Source organism: Ranitomeya imitator, chromosome 8, assembly GCF_032444005.1.
Source record: "Ranitomeya imitator isolate aRanImi1 chromosome 8, aRanImi1.pri, whole genome shotgun sequence".
NCBI classification, from domain to species: domain Eukaryota; kingdom Metazoa; phylum Chordata; class Amphibia; order Anura; family Dendrobatidae; genus Ranitomeya; species Ranitomeya imitator.
Genome location: NC_091289.1, coordinates 105,828,885 through 105,847,275, shown reverse-complemented (window position 1 = coordinate 105,847,275; position 18,391 = coordinate 105,828,885). Strand labels below are relative to the sequence as shown.

Genomic DNA, 18,391 nt, shown 5'->3' with positions numbered 1-18,391 from the left:
TTACATGTCCATCACGGCACACTGGGTTAATGTGGTGGATGCAGGGTCCACAGGGTCCACAGGGGACAGCCATAGTGGGACAGTTCTGCCTAGCCCACGGTCTAGGAAACAGTTGGCTGTAGGCATTCACCACCCCTCCTCCTCCACCTCCAGAAGTGAAAGCTCGTCCACAGAGCTGTTGTGAATTCAGCTTTTGGGCTCCCTCCGGTGGTTGTAGAGGGTAATGCAGTTGTGCCTGGACTGCAGGATTGGACAGGTGTATCTACTAATTGCAAAACTGACTGGGGTATATAGCTTTGCAGGACTCTTTAGTCCCTGCCAGGTGTCCATTGTTTTTGGAGGATTCACTTCCCTGCTGGTCTCTCCAGTTTGCTTTGCTTTTCTTCAAAGATAAGTCCCGGCATTGTTTTTGCTGTCCACCTGCTGTGGACCTTATAGTTCTGTGCATATTCATGTTTTTGTCTTGTCCAGCTTTATCTGTGAAGGATTTTTTGCAGCCAAGCTGTGTCTCTGGAGATGCAGATATACCCCCCATGTCTTTAGTCAGATGTGGTGATTCGTATTTTCTGTGGTGGATATTTTCTAGTGTTTTTATACTGACCGCATAGTACTCTGTTCTGTTCTTTCTTTTTAGCTAGTATGGCCTCCTATGCTAAAATCTGATTTCATGTCTGCGTATGTTATTTCCCTCTCCTCTCACAGTCAATATTTGTGGGGGGCTATCTATCCTTTGGGGATTTTCTCTGAGGCAAGATAGGTTTCCTGTTTCTGTCTTTAGGGGAAGTTAGATCTTAGGTTGTGCCGAGGGGTCTAGGGAGTGTTAGGTACTCCCCACGGCTACTTCTAGTTGCGGTGCTAAGTTCAGGGTTTGCGGTCAGTACAGGTACCACCTTCTCCAGAGTACGTTTCATGCTGCTCCTAGGCCACCAGATCATTACAGTTGTCCTCCACTGAACAAAGCAATGCCGCCTGTTTAGTCCTGTTACCAATTTTGAACTGCATTTAGCCTACTTTAGCATTTGGGCCTACTAACTGTGTCTGCCACTCATTACAGCTGTCCTCCACTGAACAAAGCAATGCCTCCTCTTTAGTCCTGTTACCAATTTTCAACTGCATTTAGCCTACTTTATTATTTGGGCCTATATCTGTGTTTCCTCCTCATCCTGCCCATTGCCCAGCCACTGCTAGATGAGTCAGGTTCAGGGTTTGCGGTCAGTACAGGGACCACCTTCTCCAGAGTCCGTCTCATGCTGCTCCTAGGCCACCAGATCATAACACAGAGCGCAGTCGCACGACCACTCCATCCGCAGCTGCCAGTGTTGCACATGAGGTGTCCCATTATGGAACAGCTAGTGGCAAGCGTCAGCAGGCTGTGCTACAAATGAAGTACTTGGGTGACAACAGACACACCGCAGAAGTACTGGCTGAGTACTTGCAGCAAAAAACTCAGTCATGGCTGGGCAGTGTACATGTTGAGGCAGGCAAGGTAGTCAGTGATAACGGAAGGAATTTTATGGCTGCCATAACCCTTTCAGAACTGAAACACATTCCTTGCCTGGCTCACACCTTGAACCTGGTGGTGCAGTGCTTCCTGAAAAATTATCCGGAGTTACCAGCCCTGCTCCTGAAGGTGCGAAGACTTTGCTCGCACATCCGCCGGTCGCCCGTACACTCCAGCTGTATGCAGAACCATCAGCGATCGCTGAATCTTCCCCAGCACCGCCTAATAATCGACGTTGCAACAAGGTGGAACTCCACACTTCACATGCTTCAGAGGCTGTGCGAACAGAGGCGTGCTGTCATTTATTTGTGGGAGGATACACATACATGGGCAGATAGTTGGATGGCAGACATGGAGTTGTCTGGTGTGCAGTGGTCGAAGCTCCAAGACCTCTCTCAAGTCCTTCAGTGTTTTGAGGAATGCACACAGCTGGTAAGTGCAGACGACGCAATCATAAGCATGAGCATCCCACTAATGCGTCTGCTGATGCAAAGGTTGACGCACATCAAGGAGCAGGCATCTGCAGCGGAGGAGGAGGGAAGCCTTGATGACAGTCAGCCATTGTCTGGTCAGGGAACGCTCCTGGATGAGGTGGTGGATGAAGAGGAGGAGGAGGACGTGGATGAATATTTATGGGAGGAGGATGCTTCTCAGGGGGCAATAGAAACTGGTGGCATTGCAAGGTCAGGTACACGGTTTTTGCGGGCCACAAGTGAAGTTGATTTGCAAGAAAGTGCTCCTCAACCCAGCACAAGCAGTGAATTGACACCTGGAACATTGGCCCACATGGCAGAGTATGCCTTGCGTATCCTAAAAAGGGACACCCGCATTATCAAAATGATGACCGATGACGATTACTGGTTGGCCTGCCTCCTGGATCCCCGATACAAAGGAAAATTACAAAATATCATGCCACATGAGAACCTGGAGTAAATATTAGCTACCAAACAAGCAACTCTTGTAGACCGTTTGGTTCAGGCATTCCCAGCACACAGAGGCGGTGATGGTTCTCACACGAGCTGTAGGGGGCAACATGGCAGAGGTGTTAGAGGTGCACAAATCCGAAATGGCATTGGACAGAGGGGTTTTATGACCAGGTTGTGGAGTGATTTCACAACGACTGCAGACACGACAGGTACTGCTGCATCAATTCAAAGTGACAGGAGATAGCATTTGTCCAGTATGGTTACTAACTATTTTTCATCCCTTATCGATGTTCTCCTTCAACCATCATTCCCATTTGATTACTGGGCATCCAAATTACACACCTGGCCAGAATTGGCAGAATATGCATTACAGGAGCTCGCTTGCCCAGCTGCTAGTGTGCTATCAGAAAGAGTCTTCAGTGCTGCTGGTTCAATACTGACCGAAAAAAGGACAGGTCTGGTTACCCGAAATGTTGATGATCTAACCTTCATTAAAATGAACCAATCATGGATTTCAAATTATTTTGCCCCACCTTCCCCTGCTGACACGTAGATTGCCTGAAAAATGTCTTGCTTTTGGCCTCCTCTTACTGACTGCTCCAATTCCTCCATTTGCAGCTGCTGAATGTCCACCATAGGCCATTTTTATACCTCCCTAAATGTGCTGACTCCCCCCCCACAGGGCCGTGGTCACCGCTTGGCGCAAGCACCCGTGCGAGTGCCGTTTGCCTGGACAGGTGGGTGCGCCCACTCTTGGGCGACGGCACTGGCACAGGGTCCCTCATAGTACAATGAATTGTCTCTGACGGTGGTGGTGCACAACCAATGTCAGACACACCGTCGTAATATGAGGGGCCCTGTGCCAGTACCGTCGCCCACGAGAGAGTGTTCCCCCCCAGCTCGAGCAGTGCTCTACCACTTGCAAAACTTACCTCTCCCTGCTCCACCACTGTGTAATCTGTCCTGTTAAATCCTTCAATGGCACTGCCAATACAAATTTGTTGAAATGATAGATGATAGTAAAAATATACAGGGGCCCTGGCCTCCATTTAGACCAGTTAATACTTTGCGCCAACTACCACTGTCTGCTACTCAGCAGAGGAGCCCACCCCTGTACCTAGTGGGGTGTACCACCCCTGTGGTAATAAACCACCAGTTTATTTATGAACCTTTTTTTGGCTGACATTTAGCCCACTTTATTATTTTGGCCTACTAACTGTGTCAGCCACTTTTTACAGTTGTCCTCCACTGAACAAAGCAATGCCGCCTGTGTTCTCCTGTTACCAATTTTGAACTGCATTTAGCCTACTTACTTACTTGGGCCTAGTAACTGTGTGAGCCTCTCATAACAGTTGTCCTCCGCTGAAAAAAGCTATGCCGCCTGTGTACTCCTATTACCAATTTTGAACTGCACTTAGCCTACTTACTTACTTGGGCCTAGTAACTGTGTGAGACTCTCATAACAGTTGTCCTCCTCCGCTGAACAAAGCAATGCCGCCTGTGTACTCCTGTTACCAATTGCGAACTGCATTTAGCCTACTTTTTTTATTTTAGGCCTACTAAGTCTGTCTGAGCCACTTATTACAGTTGTCCTCCACTGAACAAAGCAATGCCACCTGTGTACTCCTGTTACCAATTGTGAACTGCATTTAGCCTACTTTTTTATTTTAGGCCTACTAAGTCTGTCTGAGCCACTTATTACAGTTGTCCTCCACTGAACAAAGCTATGCCGCCTGTTTAGTCCTGTTACCAATTTTGAACTGCATTTAGCCTACTTTCTTATTTGGGCCTACTAACTGTGTCTGCCCCTCATTACAGTTGTCCTCCACTAAACAAAGCTATGCCGCATGTTTAGTCCTGTTACCAATTTTGATCTGCATTTAGCCTACTTACTTTTTGGGGCCTACTAACTGTGTCAGCCTCTCATTACAGTTGTCCTCCGCTGAACAAAGCAATGCCGCCTGTTTAGTCCTGTAACCAATTTTGAACTGGATTTAGCCTACTTTCTTATTTGGGCCTATATCTGTGTTTCCTCCTCATCCTGCCAATTGCCCAGCCACTCCTAGATGAGTCTGCTGGTACATTGACCCACTATATTCCCCTTGCACTCTACACAGCCAGAATCTGACCCTGCTGAAAGTCAGGTTGCCCTTCCCGCATACTATTCCACCTTACACGGGAACAAAGAGGAAGGTGCAGATGAAAGTGCAGGTTCCTTCATCAAGTGGGAGGGGGCATACTCGTTGGCACTGGCACAGGGCCCCTCATAGTATGCAAAAGTGTCTCTGGCAGTGGGAGGCGCCACCCGCCGTCAAACACCCCCCCCGCTACTATGAGGGGCCCTGTGCCAGTGCCAACTAGTGAGCCCTCCCTGCTTGCTCAGGATCGCAGCACTTGCAAAGTTGAAATACTTACCTCTCCCTGCTCCATCACCGTGACGTATTCCGCGTTTCCTGTGCCCACGAAAATCTTGAGCCAGCCCTACCCCCCCACAACTTTAGCCAAATAAGCCCCTGTTTTCAATGCCTAACTATTATTATAAAGTAAATTAAGATTGACAAGCTTAAGAAGTATGAATTGATGTTTTTGGCATTAAAATGGGCACTGTAGGTGTTTTCCTGTCCTCCACTCACTGCCGACTTTGATTCCCCATTGACTTGCATTGGGTTTCGTGTTTTGGCCAACCCCCGACTTTTCGCAATAATCGGCCGATTTCACCCAACCCAACTTTTGAGAAAGTCGGGTTTCGCGAAACCCGACTCGATCCTAAAAAAGTAAATGTCGCTCAACTCTAGTAATAACACATAGAGAGCTGCACTATATTCAAGTAGATGGCAGAAGATATAACAGGCCAGACAGCGTCTGTACAGAAGCAGGCAGTGCACAGAGGCCTAGCATGTAATCTAAAGGTAGTATATACCAGGGGTCCCCAACTCCAGTCCTCAAGGCCCACCAACATGTCATGTTTTCAGGATTTCCTTAGTCTTGCCCAGGTAATAATTGCATCACCTGTGCAATGCAAAGGAAATCCTGAAAACATGACCTGTTGGTGGGCCTTGAGGACTGGAGTTGGGGACCCCTGGTATATACGATATGTCAGTGCCAGATGCAGAACAGAGCTATACTGAAAGCTGAGAGAGACTGCTCTGCCCATGTTCTACCAGGAGTTCAGGGACTAAAACAGACTGGAGGACATCTTACGGGGAGTGATGTGTGCAAAACAAGGCAGATTAAAAATGATTCTGTTAGCACAAATTAATAAATATGTGTGTACATTATTATAAGACTACATTGTGATTTGATTTTTTTAAGAATTTTTTAATTACCTCAATGATTTGTTGCTTTACAGCTTTGACTTTATTTTTGATTTTATATTTGTCAGAATTTAGCTAATTCCTTACAATAGTCACATATTTACAGCAGAAAGGGAACTTATGGAGCATGGTTAGGAGCTGAGCACACTGTATATGAAGCTCATATCAGCTGCATATCAAAGATAACTCCAGTCCTGGCTGTTTTAACTACCGTACTTTGATGTGGCACCAACAACAACCACTATAAATGATCGTTACACAGATTTAGATGTCTCTACCTTTGTTCCCCATTATCCCAACTGAAATGCATTTATGGGTTTCTGATGGCTTGTCATGGTAGCCATGGGTCCCTCAGGTCTGCGGTCAGAAGTGTAGGGAGTATTATACACGTGATTGCTTGATCATATCATTTAGAGGGCAATGAACCAAAACCTTTTAAAAATAGTTTTAGAAAATATAAAAAAATAGTAGAAAAAATACAATCAATTATTACATGTGCACAAAAAATGTAAAGTACAGTGTATGGTATAATAAATAATGCCATTAAAACTTCAAATTGTCACACAAAACACAAATACTCATGTGGAGATATCAACGAAAAAAATAAAGTTATAGGTTTTGGAGTGCAGGGATAAAAACAGAAGTATCACAATACAAAATGGCCATGTCAGGATAGAGTAAAACAGCCACTAACATTCAATCAATATACTACCAGATGGCACTTAACGAGAACCTGTCACAATGAAAATACAGACCATTCTGCAGGCATTATATTATAGCGCAGGGACATCTGCGCAGACTGATATATAGTTTTCTGAGAAAATATTCAGTATAATCTCTGTTCTAATCAATGATTCCACTGCTCTTCCTGGGATCTTTGGTCCTGTGGGCGGTCCTATCAATGACTGACAGCTTTCTTTGTATAAGAGTGCATGCAGAGATAGCAGTCAGTCACTGATAGGACCACAGACTGGACTAAAAATCCGAGAAAAAGTAGCAGTTTAAATGATTAAAACTAAGGGGTATACTGAATCTTTTCTCAAGACTATATATCACTCTGCTCTGCTCCCCCTGCTCTTTATTATGATGCCTGCAGATTGGACGGTATTTTCATGGTGACAGGTTCCCTTTAAAGATGTTGGATTCACACAGATTACTTTGAGTTTATCTTGAAATTTTTGCTTGCAGACATTGACGAGTGTACATTGGAAGATGCTGCCTGTCGTAAAAATGAGGAGTGCAAAAACACAATTGGTTCATATGCATGTGTTCTGAATTGTGGAGCTGGATTCAGATCTTCTGCTAATGGCCTCGACTGTAAAGGTAAAGTATAGGGAACCATACTTGCTAACTGTTTCCAGACCACCTTTAGACATTAAACAACTGGGCAGTTATATATTACTCTGCAATGAGGTTCTATAATGTCACTGTACAGTAAGTACCTGCATGAGATCGTACAGCAGCAGGAGCGGGGAAGAGGATAGCGAATGTTAGACAAAGCTGGATTTCCAGCAGAGAAGAAAGAGATTGCATATTACCCTCTCTGCCTTCCCGATGACTAAGAGTAGGAGCTGCTGAGTCCTAATAGACCAAGATTAACTCTGCAATGGAGCTAGGGGACGGGACTGAATTTACTCTATAACTGGGGCTAATAGGCCAGTCCCAGTTACAGGGGAAATCCAATACATATTCTGTAAAAAAAAGTGTTTTAATGCCTCCCACAATGACCTAATTGTGGGCACAATATATTAATTAAATATAAAATAGATACAGGCAAAAGCAGAAAATAAAATAAAAAGTGTGCCAACCAGTTTGAATCTCTGCTTCAAGACCCATCCAATCGAAAAAAAACCCCGCACGTGTCTGATATATAAAAATAATTTTAAAGTGGAACGCAACACAATTTAGGGGTTCTTTTTTGTGGTCATAAAGAATTCAAATTCAGTAAGATAGTCACAAATTTCCTGCAAATAAGAGCCAAAAATAAGATCTTAAAACCATATGTACAAAAAATTCTGAAAATATGCCTGGTCATGAACAGGGAAATATATCCCAATCTTGACATTGTTATCAGTTAAAGAATAACAATTTTTTAATTTACTATTTTTGGGGGTATTTACATTTTTTAAATAGTTTTCAAGGGTTAACTTGCAATTCTATTGCCAAAAATAGACTTGTAATGAAACAGATAAGGCAGCACTCTGTAACGCTGTAGCATGCAGACATAAATTATAAAAATTGAATTGCATTACTGCACTAGAATTATGAAAAATTGAGAATGCTTAGCACATAAATTGGCCAATTCATGTGTTCCTGGCAGCCACGTTAAGGCGTTTCTGGTTGCCAGGACCTAATGCCAATCCTCTCTTAGACAGTCTACATTTCTCTGGGAACCTAATGTGAATCCTGTCTTGGACTGAAGTCTGTATCTCGGCAGAGGGGTAGAATCCTGCTGCAATTAAAAACACCTAAGGCTAAGGGGCGGAGTGCTCAGTCAGAAGACTAGTACAAATATAAAAAATATATATATAATTTGTATTAGCCTTCTGATTGAGCACTCTGCCCCTTAGCCTTAGGTGTTTTTAATTGCAGCAGGATTTTACCCCTCCACAGAGATATAAACTTCAGTCCAAGAGAGGATTCACATTAGGTTTCTAGAGAAATGTAGACTGTCTAAGAGAGAATTGGCATTAGGTCCTGACAAGGAGAAATGCCTTAACGTGGCTGGCAGGTACACATGAATTGGCCAATTTATGCACTAAGAATTCTCAATTTTCGTATTTTATGTTTGCATGCTATAGCGGTACAGAGTGCTGTCTTATCTGTTTCATTGTATATGAGTTGATCACTCTAGGTAAGCACTTATTCAGACCTGATTTATGTTTGGATGTGACGGTCAGTTTTTTTTTATAAAAGTAGATTTGTAACTTCACGTTCCCCACTAAATACAGTACAACAATTGTTTCTCAAAAGAGAAGTAACCAAGAGTTGGACATTGACAGTGAAGGATCCCTGTGCAGAACTTGTTTCTGGGCTGCCTCGGTCATACTATCCATTTATTTCATGCATATTCAAATTAGACACACATACACAAAATCTGCATTTTTTACAACACTAGTAATAAAAATATTTTTTTAATATAACAATAAAATATTTCCCAGCACTTTACAACTGAGAGGGTACAGGTACAAACAATATTCAACATATAGTATGGTATATAATCTAGACATCTTTCTAATAAATATGGGTATTCATTTAAAAGAGCACGAACCGCGATCACCACATGGTATCTTTGTGTGCCCAAGAACATGGTGCTCTTCAAATAATTTGAAATTTACTCATGTCTTTAATAAAGCTTGAATCCGTTTTTTGGTATCGTGCGTGTCATAAACCCACAGATTGCAAATCTATACTGCAGGCGGAATCCTGCCACGCTCCACATACTGTTAAAAACATTAGGCCTGAGTCAGACTAAACATTTAGAAATCATTCCATGTCTCCCTGCCAAAAGTCGCACGAGTGTCATGCGAGTGTCATGCTAGTACAATACAATTTTTCACATGTAGCATCCGATTTACATCCGAATGATGTGTATTTGCTATCCGATTGCAATGCGATCTTAACATGAGCTCTTACATAGAGCAGTTCTCTGTCATTTACACATCGTTGTCAAAGGAAATATTCTTCAAAACATATATATATATATATATAGATAGATAGAGAGAGAGAGAGAGAGAGAGAGAGAGAGAGAGAGAGAGAGAGTAAAAGCCGACAATTCATGTGCCGTTAGAATAGAAGAGACCATGCAGCCTGTTATCCAGGGGAGACATAGAGCAGCATGTGCTCAGTGTCTTCATGTGAACTCCTATTACTTGTTGGAGGGCACTGTGAGAAGGTTCTCCTGCTCGTGATGTAGTCAAAAAGGTGAAGTGAGTTCTTTGGCTGTGAACACCCAGGACACACTGTACTAAATGTTTTTGTCACTGACATCTGTATATCTACCTAATCTAAATGCATATACTGTATATAATCCATCTATTCTATGCTGTCGGCACCTGCAGTGATTTTACAGTACACAGCAGATGAATTGCCGGCTTTTCTTCTATTTATGCATATAATATATATACATGTATATATTGTATATATGTATCTATAATATAACGCTGGGAGCGTCACTCTGTCCGAAGCCTTTATAGACTGCGCAAGTGCCGGCGCAGTCTGGCCCCCACAGAGTAACGCTCCCGGGAGATCGCGGTATGCGTAAGCACTGAACGCACACCGCGATCTCCACCGGAGAGTCAGGGACCGCCAGGAGGGTAAGTATATTCACCTTTCCCCGTTCCAGCGCTGCATGCGGCTCCGTCTCCCGGGTCCTATGCTGTGACAGTTCAGAGATTGCGATGACGTGCTTAATGCGCGCCAGCGCCGCCCTCTGACTGACCACTCACAGGCAGAGGAGCCGGAGTGTGTCTTCAAGAAAATGGCGCCAGAAAGCGCGGACTGCGCAGGCGCAGTCCGCGCTTTCCGGCGCCATTTTCTTGAAGACACACTGCCGGCGCCATTTTCTTGAAGACACACTGCAGGTGTATCTTTAAGAAAATGGCGCCGAAAAGCGCGGACTGCGCAGGCGCCAATTCCGGCAGCAGGAGGACGAAGAAAATGGGCGGAAAGGAATGGCGTAAGTAACAAATTGCTGTGGCATGAAGCTGTGACACTTCATGCCACAGCAATTTATTTACGCCACCTGATTCCTTTCCGCTGCCATTTTCTTGGTCCTGCTGCCGGAATCGGCGCCTGCGCAGTCCGCGCTTTCCGGCGCCATTTTCTTGAAGACACATTGCCGGCGCCATTTTCTTGAAGACACACTGCAGGTGTGTCTTCAAGAAAATGGCGCCGGAAAGCGCGGACTGCGCAGGCGCCGATTCCGGCAGCAGGAGGACGAAGAAAATGGGCGGAAAGGAATGGCGTAAGTAACAAATTGCTGTGGCATGAAGCTGTGGCACTTCATGCCACAGCAATTTGTTATTTACGCCACCTGATTCTTTTCCGCTGCCATTTTCTTGGTCCTGCTGCCGGAATCGGCGCCTGCGCAGTCCGCGCTTTCCGGCGCCATTTTTTTTAAGACACACTGCAGTGTGTCTTCAAGAAAATGGCGCCGGAAGCGATTCCGCCAGCAGGAGGACCAAGAAAATGGCGGCGGAAAGGAATCAGGTGGCGCAAGTAACAAATTGCTGTGGCATGAGGCTGTGGCACTTCATGTCACAGCTATTTGTTACTTACGCCACCTGATACGGGGCATATACTATGGAGCATCTTATGGAGCAGCGTTTGGGGCATATGGATGGGAGCAGCAAATTAAAGAATGGTGCCGCAGGATGGGAGCAGCACATGACAGAACGGGGGTGCAGGATGGCAGCAGCACATGACAGAACGGGGGCGCAGGATGGGAGCAGCACATGACAGGATGGGAGCAGCAAATCACAGAACGGGGGCGCAGGATGGGAGCAGCACATGACAGAACGGGGGTGCAGGATGGGAGCAGCACATGACAGAACGGGGGTGCAGGATGGGAGCAGCACATGACAGAACGGGGGCGCAGGATGGGAGCAGCACATGACAGAACGGGGGCGCAGGATGGGAGCAGCACATGACAGGATGGGGACGCAGGATGGAGCAGCACATGACAGAATGGGGCGCAGGATGGAGCAGCACATGACAGGATGGGGACGCAGGATGGAGCAGCACATGACAGGATGGGGACGCAGGATGGAGCAGCACATGACAGGATGGGGGCGCAGGATGGAGCAGAACATGACAGGATGTGGACGCAGGATGGAGCAGCACATGACAGGATGGGGACGCAGGATGGAGCAGCACATGACAGAATGGGGGCGCAGGATGGAGCAGAACATGACAGGATGTGGACGCAGGATGGAGCAGCACATGACAGGATGGGGACACAGGATGGAGCAGCACATGACAGGATGGAGACCATATATCAATATAAATGCTCGCCACCCGGGCGTAGAAGGGGTTCAATAGCTAGTGTATATATATATATCTACTATATAAAGCTGAACGTGTGTGTGTGTATGTGTGTATGTGTGTATGTATGTCCGGGATTGGCATCTGCACCGTCGCAGCTACAGCCACAACATTTTGCACAGTCACACGTCTGGACCCCGAGAGCGTCATAGGCTATATTGTGAGGTGAAATTTTAACCACGCGCGTTCCAATTCACCAAACAATTTTGCCCCTATCTACATAATGGGGAAAAGTGAAAGGAAAAGTGTTGGAGGCGTTGAAGCTACAGCCACAAAATTTTGCACAGTCACACGTCTGGACCCCGAGAGCGTCATAGGCTATGTTGTGAGGTGAAATTTTAACCCCGCGCATTCCAATTCACCAAACAATTTTGCCCCTATCTACATAATGGGAAAAAATGAAAGGAAAAGTGTTGGAGGCAAATTGACAGCTGCCAGATGTGAACAAGGGGGACGTAAAGAGTGAGAGCGATGGCGCCAAAGAGTATATACCGCACAATTGCTAAGGTGGGGCCCCGACATGGGATACTCACCACACACGGGGATATGAACACACACACAAAATGCGCCACACACTTCCACGTGCTTGAACACATATCACCCTCAGCACACATTTCACCACACATTCTCCAACCTCGCCACATAAAAGTCGAAACACAAAAGTCGCCGCTCAAAACTCGCCACGCGCAGAACTCGCCACATGCAAAAACTAGGCTCTTGCAAAACTCGCCACAAGTGCAAAACTCACCTCATGGAAAACTCGCCACACGCAAAACTTGCACATGCGGAAAAATTGCCACATGCACAAAAGTTGCAACACATGCAAAATGAGAAAATGAGAGATGTGAGGGAGAAAATGAGAGATGTGATTGGGAAAATGAGAGGCGGGATGGGAAAATAAGAGAAGTGAGGTGCTATAACTAACCACAGATATTTACTATGCCCAGGCAACGCCGGGCTCTTCAGCTAGTCTAATATATAAAGCTGAATGTGTGTATCTGTGTATGTATGTCCGGGATTGGCATCTGCACCGTCGCAGCTACAGCCACAAAATTTTGCACAGTCACACGTCTGGACCCCGAGAGCGTCATAGGCTATATTGTGAGGTGAAATTTTAACCCCGCGCGTTCCAATTCACCAAACAATTTTGCCCCTATCTACATAATGGGGAAAAAAGTGAAAGGAAAAGTGTTGGAGGCGTTGAAGCTACAGCCACAAAATTTTGCACAGTCACACATCTGGACCCCGAGAGCGTCATAGGCTATGTTGTGAGGCGAAATTTTAACCCCGCGCGTTCCATTTCACCAAACAATTTTGCCCCTATCTACATAATGGGGAAAAAAGTGAAAGGAAAAGTGTTGGAGGCGTCGCAGCTACAGCCACAAAATTTTGCACAGTCACACGTCTGGCCCCCGAGAGCGTCATAGGCTATGTTGTGAGGCGAAATTTTAACCCTGCGCGTTCCAATTCACCAAACAATTTTGCCCCTATCTACATAATGGGAAAAAATGAAAGGAAAAGTGTAGGAGGCAAATTGACAGCTGCCAGATGTGAACAAGGGGGACGTAAAGAGTGAGAGCGATGGCGCCAAAGAGTATATACCGTACAGTTGCTAAGGTGGGGCCCCGACATGGGATACTCACCACACACGGGGATTTGAACACACACACAAAATGCGCCACACACTACCACGTGCTTGAACACATATCACCCTCAGCACACATTTCACCACAAATACACCAACCTCGCAACATAAAAGTCGAAACACAAAAGTCGCCGCTCAAAACTCGCCACGCGCAGAACTCGCCACATGCAAAAACTAGGCTCTTGCAAAACTCGCCACAAGTGCAAAACTCACCTCATGGAAAACTCGCCACACGCAAAACTTGCACACGCGGAAAAATTGCCACATGCACAAAAGTTGCAACACATGCAACATTTGCCTCACACAAAACTTGCACATACTCAAAAGGCACCACACAAAACTCGCCACGCGCAAAACTCGCCATGCGCAAAACTTGCTGCACACAAGTTGCTACACTAACTGTAGTAACTGTAACTGTAGTAATTGTAAATGCAACTCGACACACAAAAAGTTGCTACACGCATGTTGCCACACAAAACTCATCTCACAAAAGTCGCTACATGCATGTCGCCACACGCAACTCAACACACACAACTTGACAAACGAAACTCGCCCTAAAACACACACAAGTCTGGTCTTATCCTTCAAAAATAAAAATCTGATTAATAAGCAGACAAACTACAACAAATGTACCATATAGGAAATACGGAAGCTGTCAGTCACATGACCTGTCTATTATGTGTATGTGTGAGCTAATATATACTGCCAGGGGGAGGGCTTCCTGTTGGCTGGGGATTTATCAGGCTGCCAATTTAGCTTACAAATACTGAGGTAAAAATACTGAGCAAATAACGTGTGAACGAGGTCTAATACAGGAGGAGATGACACACAGGTATATACTATGTACAGGGGAGATGACACACAGATATATACTATATACAGGAGAGATGACACACAGGTATATACTATATATAGGGGAGATGACACACAGCAGGTATATAATATATACAGGGGAGATGACACACAGGTATATACTACAGGGTGGAGCGCGGTAATTTGCTTTTTTGCACTGCATGCTGTGGCGGCACTGTCGGTCGAAGAGAGGGGAGAGTGGGTGTGGCTTACAGTGGCTGATGGGAGATTTGTATTCCTCTGCCTTTCAGTTGCCATCATGCAGTCGACACGTGAGGAGAGGTCATTTTGTGTTGAAGCGTATTTTTCAAATGCCCACTCGATCATTGCAGTGCAGCGTGCTTTTCGTTTACAATTCGCTGTTCCTCCACGCGGACGTGTTCCTGGATGGCAATCAATTGTAAATTGGGTGAATGCATTCAGAACAGCATGGAATGTGTCATGTGTACGAAGGGGACCTGAGAGAAGGATTACAACACCACAAAACATCGAGAGAGTTAGAGCAGCAGTACTGCAATCTCCGAAACGCTCTGCTCGGAAGCAATCATTTGCTCTTGGCATTTCAAGACGTTCTCTCCACCGGATTCTTCATGATGAACTGAATTTTCACCCGTATAAAATGTGCGTGGTCCAACATTTGTCAGCATGGGACTATTTGACACGGCGGACCTCTTGTGAAGACATGTTAGCAACAATACCCCGTGACGCAATTGTGTTTTTTTCTGATGAGGCACATTTTCACCTCAGTGGGTGTGTAAACAAACAAAATATGCGTTACTGGAGTGAAACAAACCCCAGAGAAGTTCACGAGAGACCTCTGCATTCGGACCGCGTCACTGTGTGGTGCGCCATATCACGAGTAGGCATCATTGGTCCTTACTTTTTTCAGGATAATGGTCGTGCCATAACTGTGAACTCCGAACGGTACTTGTCTATGATACAGAATTATTTTCAGCCGGCTCTTGAGGCAATGGAACTAGAGGATACATGGTTCCAACAGGATGGTGCCACTGCACACACAGCGAGGGTTACCATGAATTGTTTGAGGCAAATGTTTCCTGGACGGCTTATCTCTTTGAGGGGAGATGTGAACTGGCCAGCACGCTCACCAGATTTAGCCCCATGAGATTTTTTCCTTTGGGGTTACCTGAAGTCTAAGGTGTATATCAACCATCCCAACACCTTGGAAGACCTAAGGAACAATATTGAAGCTGAAATTGGCAGAATACCAGTGGACATGCTTGTTAGAGTTCATGAAAACTTCAGAAAACGTATGCAGCAGTGTGTGGATAGCGAAGGTCGACATTTGCCAGATACACTATTTAAAACCATGTAATTTAAAAATTCCATTACTGTTCAGTATAATTAAAATATAAAATAAATTTTTCTAATGATCATAATTTTTTTATTTCATTCCCAAATCAGCAAATTACCGCGCTCCACCCTGTATATACAGGAGATGACATACAGATGTATACTATATATAAGGGAGATGACAAACATGTATATACTGAGGTGATGAGGTGAAAATGAGAGGTGTGAGGTGAAAATGAAAAGGTTTGAGTGCAAAATGAGAGGAGTGAGGAAAAATAGTGGAGTGATCAGAAAATGACAGATGTGAGGTTGAAATGACAAGTGTTAGGGGGGAATGAGAGGAGTGAGGGAGAAAATGAGAGGTGTGAGGGAGAAAATGAGAGATGTGATTGGGAAAATGAGAGGCGTGATGGGAAAATAAGAGAAGTGAGGTGCTATAACTAACCACAGATATTTACTATGCCCAGGCAACGCCGGGCTCTTCAGCTAGTATATATATATATATATACACAAAGTGTGTGTATATATATATATATATATATATATATATATATATATATATATATATATATATATAGTATGTATCACTGACATCTATATATCTATGTATTCTATGTATATATCTATTCTACTCTATTCTAACCTGTCAGTGTGATTTGCTGTATGCAGCACCTGAATTGCCGGCTTTTCAAAGGACACCGGTGCATAAAAATAGGACAGCACTCGCCTGGTCTGAGTGCTGTGCCTTTTTTTTTTTCTTGCATCCATAGGCTTGCATTGGCGAGTCTCAACCGAGTCTCCCTGACAATCGCAGCATGCTGCGTTTTTACACGCATGCTGAAATGCGCCCAAGAAAATAAACGGTGATTTGCCCCATAGATTAACAATCGTCCAAGTGCTATGCAATGTTTTCTCGCATAGCACTCTGCTGTTTTCTACGGTAGCGTGACTCCGGCCTTGGTGAAATTGCACAAATTCTGAGGATTTCAATTAGGAAACCATAAAAGCATTTTCCAGATTAAAAAATCAGGGTTAGACCGGGATCACACACAGCGAGATACGTCCGAGTCTCGCAGATTAAAACCAAGCTCTGGCACCTGCACTCCAAAGCTGAACGTGTGGCCGCATAGCAATACATAGAGCCGCACACTCCGCTCCGGAGTGCTGGTGCCAGAGCTTGGTTTTAATCTGCGAGACTCGGCCGTATCTCGCTGTAGTGTGACTCCGGCCTTGCAAAAAGTCACATTTAAACCTTGCTAATCATTCTGTGTCAAAAATTGACAGACAGGATCTTCTGGGCAGGACACAAGAATGTACAGTTTTCACAACTGAAACACAAAATCCCTAATAATCCCAATATACATCTGGACCCCCAAAAAAGAAACATCTCATAATTCTAATTTCATTTGCAACACAATTTAGTAGTCATAAAACTCCAACCCAAAAGGAACACTTTACAAAATGGGATGCCTAGAACATACATCACAATTTGACGCAATGCCTACGGCAGTCGCAGTACGAGAGGATACTCCTAAATACAGTAGCCACCATGAGAAAAATATGGAGCATAAAGTCCACAAAACATATGTAAAAATATATAAATTTATTAATTACATATAAATCAAAATAACAACAAGTACAAAGAATAACAATTACAGGAATAATAAGGGAACAGGTCAGCCACAGGTATGTGTACCCAGCCAAGTACCACAAGTACCATGAGATAAAGTGCTTAGTGCTCAAATATCAGTCAGGGAAGCAGCATCTGCACTGTGTCCCTACCATTAGACACAGTGACACATCGCATAGTCATTGCTCAGTAGCAACACAATGGTATAAAGTCATATTCAAACAGCAATGCTTATCCATACTGAAGGGTAGTGCCGGACCTGTGTGTCGCCGCCGCCGCGGCTACTGAGCAATGACTATGCGATGTGTCACTGTGTCTAATGGTAGGGACATAGTGCAGATGCTTCCCTGACTGATATTTGTGACATTAGAATAGCTACAGTAGATATCTATCTATCTATCTATCTATCTATCTATCTATCTATCTATCTATCTATCTATCTATCGATCAATTTAATCTCTCTATCTAATCTCTCTATTATATACAGTATCTATCTATCGATCAATCAATCTAATCTCTCTATTATCTATCTATCTAATCTCTCTATTATCTATCTATCTATTGATCTAATCTCTCTATTATATATCTAATCTCTCTATTATCTATCTATCTATCTAATCTCTCTATTATCTATCTAATATCTATCTATCTATCTATCTATCTATCTATCTATCTATCTATCTATCTATCTATCTATCTATCGATTTAATCTCTCTATTATCTATCTAATCTCTCTATTATCTATCTATCTATCTATCTATCTATCTATCTATCTATCTATCTATCTATCTATCTATCTATCTATCTAATCTCTCTGTCCTGAAGTTTCTGGTTGTGAATTTACTATACTTTGCTGATATATGCTGTATATACACTGTATGCTTCAATATTTTCCTCAGTCCAATTAGAGCTAAGTAAAAACTTTAAGATGAGCACTGAATCATTTAATAATATTGATGCAAGTGTATTGTGATGTTTTCTCACATTGCACTAGCCAATTTTATATGCAAGTGAGAACGAACCCTAAAGCAATCTTTCGATAAGGCAGCACAGAATTAGAACTGACACGATTGTAAAGAATTCATGAATTAGAGGACAAGCCCACCTGATATGTTGATAAGAGCCTTTTTAGCTCGACATCTCCAGCAAATATCAGAGAGGCAA

General features: G+C 44.2%; 1 protein-coding gene across 1 annotated transcript in view; it reads left to right on the top strand.

The window, feature by feature from the left end:
* Nucleotides 1–18,391, top strand: part of HMCN1 (hemicentin 1) — a 733,390-nt gene that overhangs the window by 610,166 nt on the left and 104,833 nt on the right. The window contains exon 100 of the mRNA XM_069737257.1: nt 6,930–7,064. Within this exon, the coding sequence (XP_069593358.1) occupies nt 6,930–7,064 (135 nt within the window). The remainder of the gene's footprint in view (nt 1–6,929; nt 7,065–18,391) is intronic.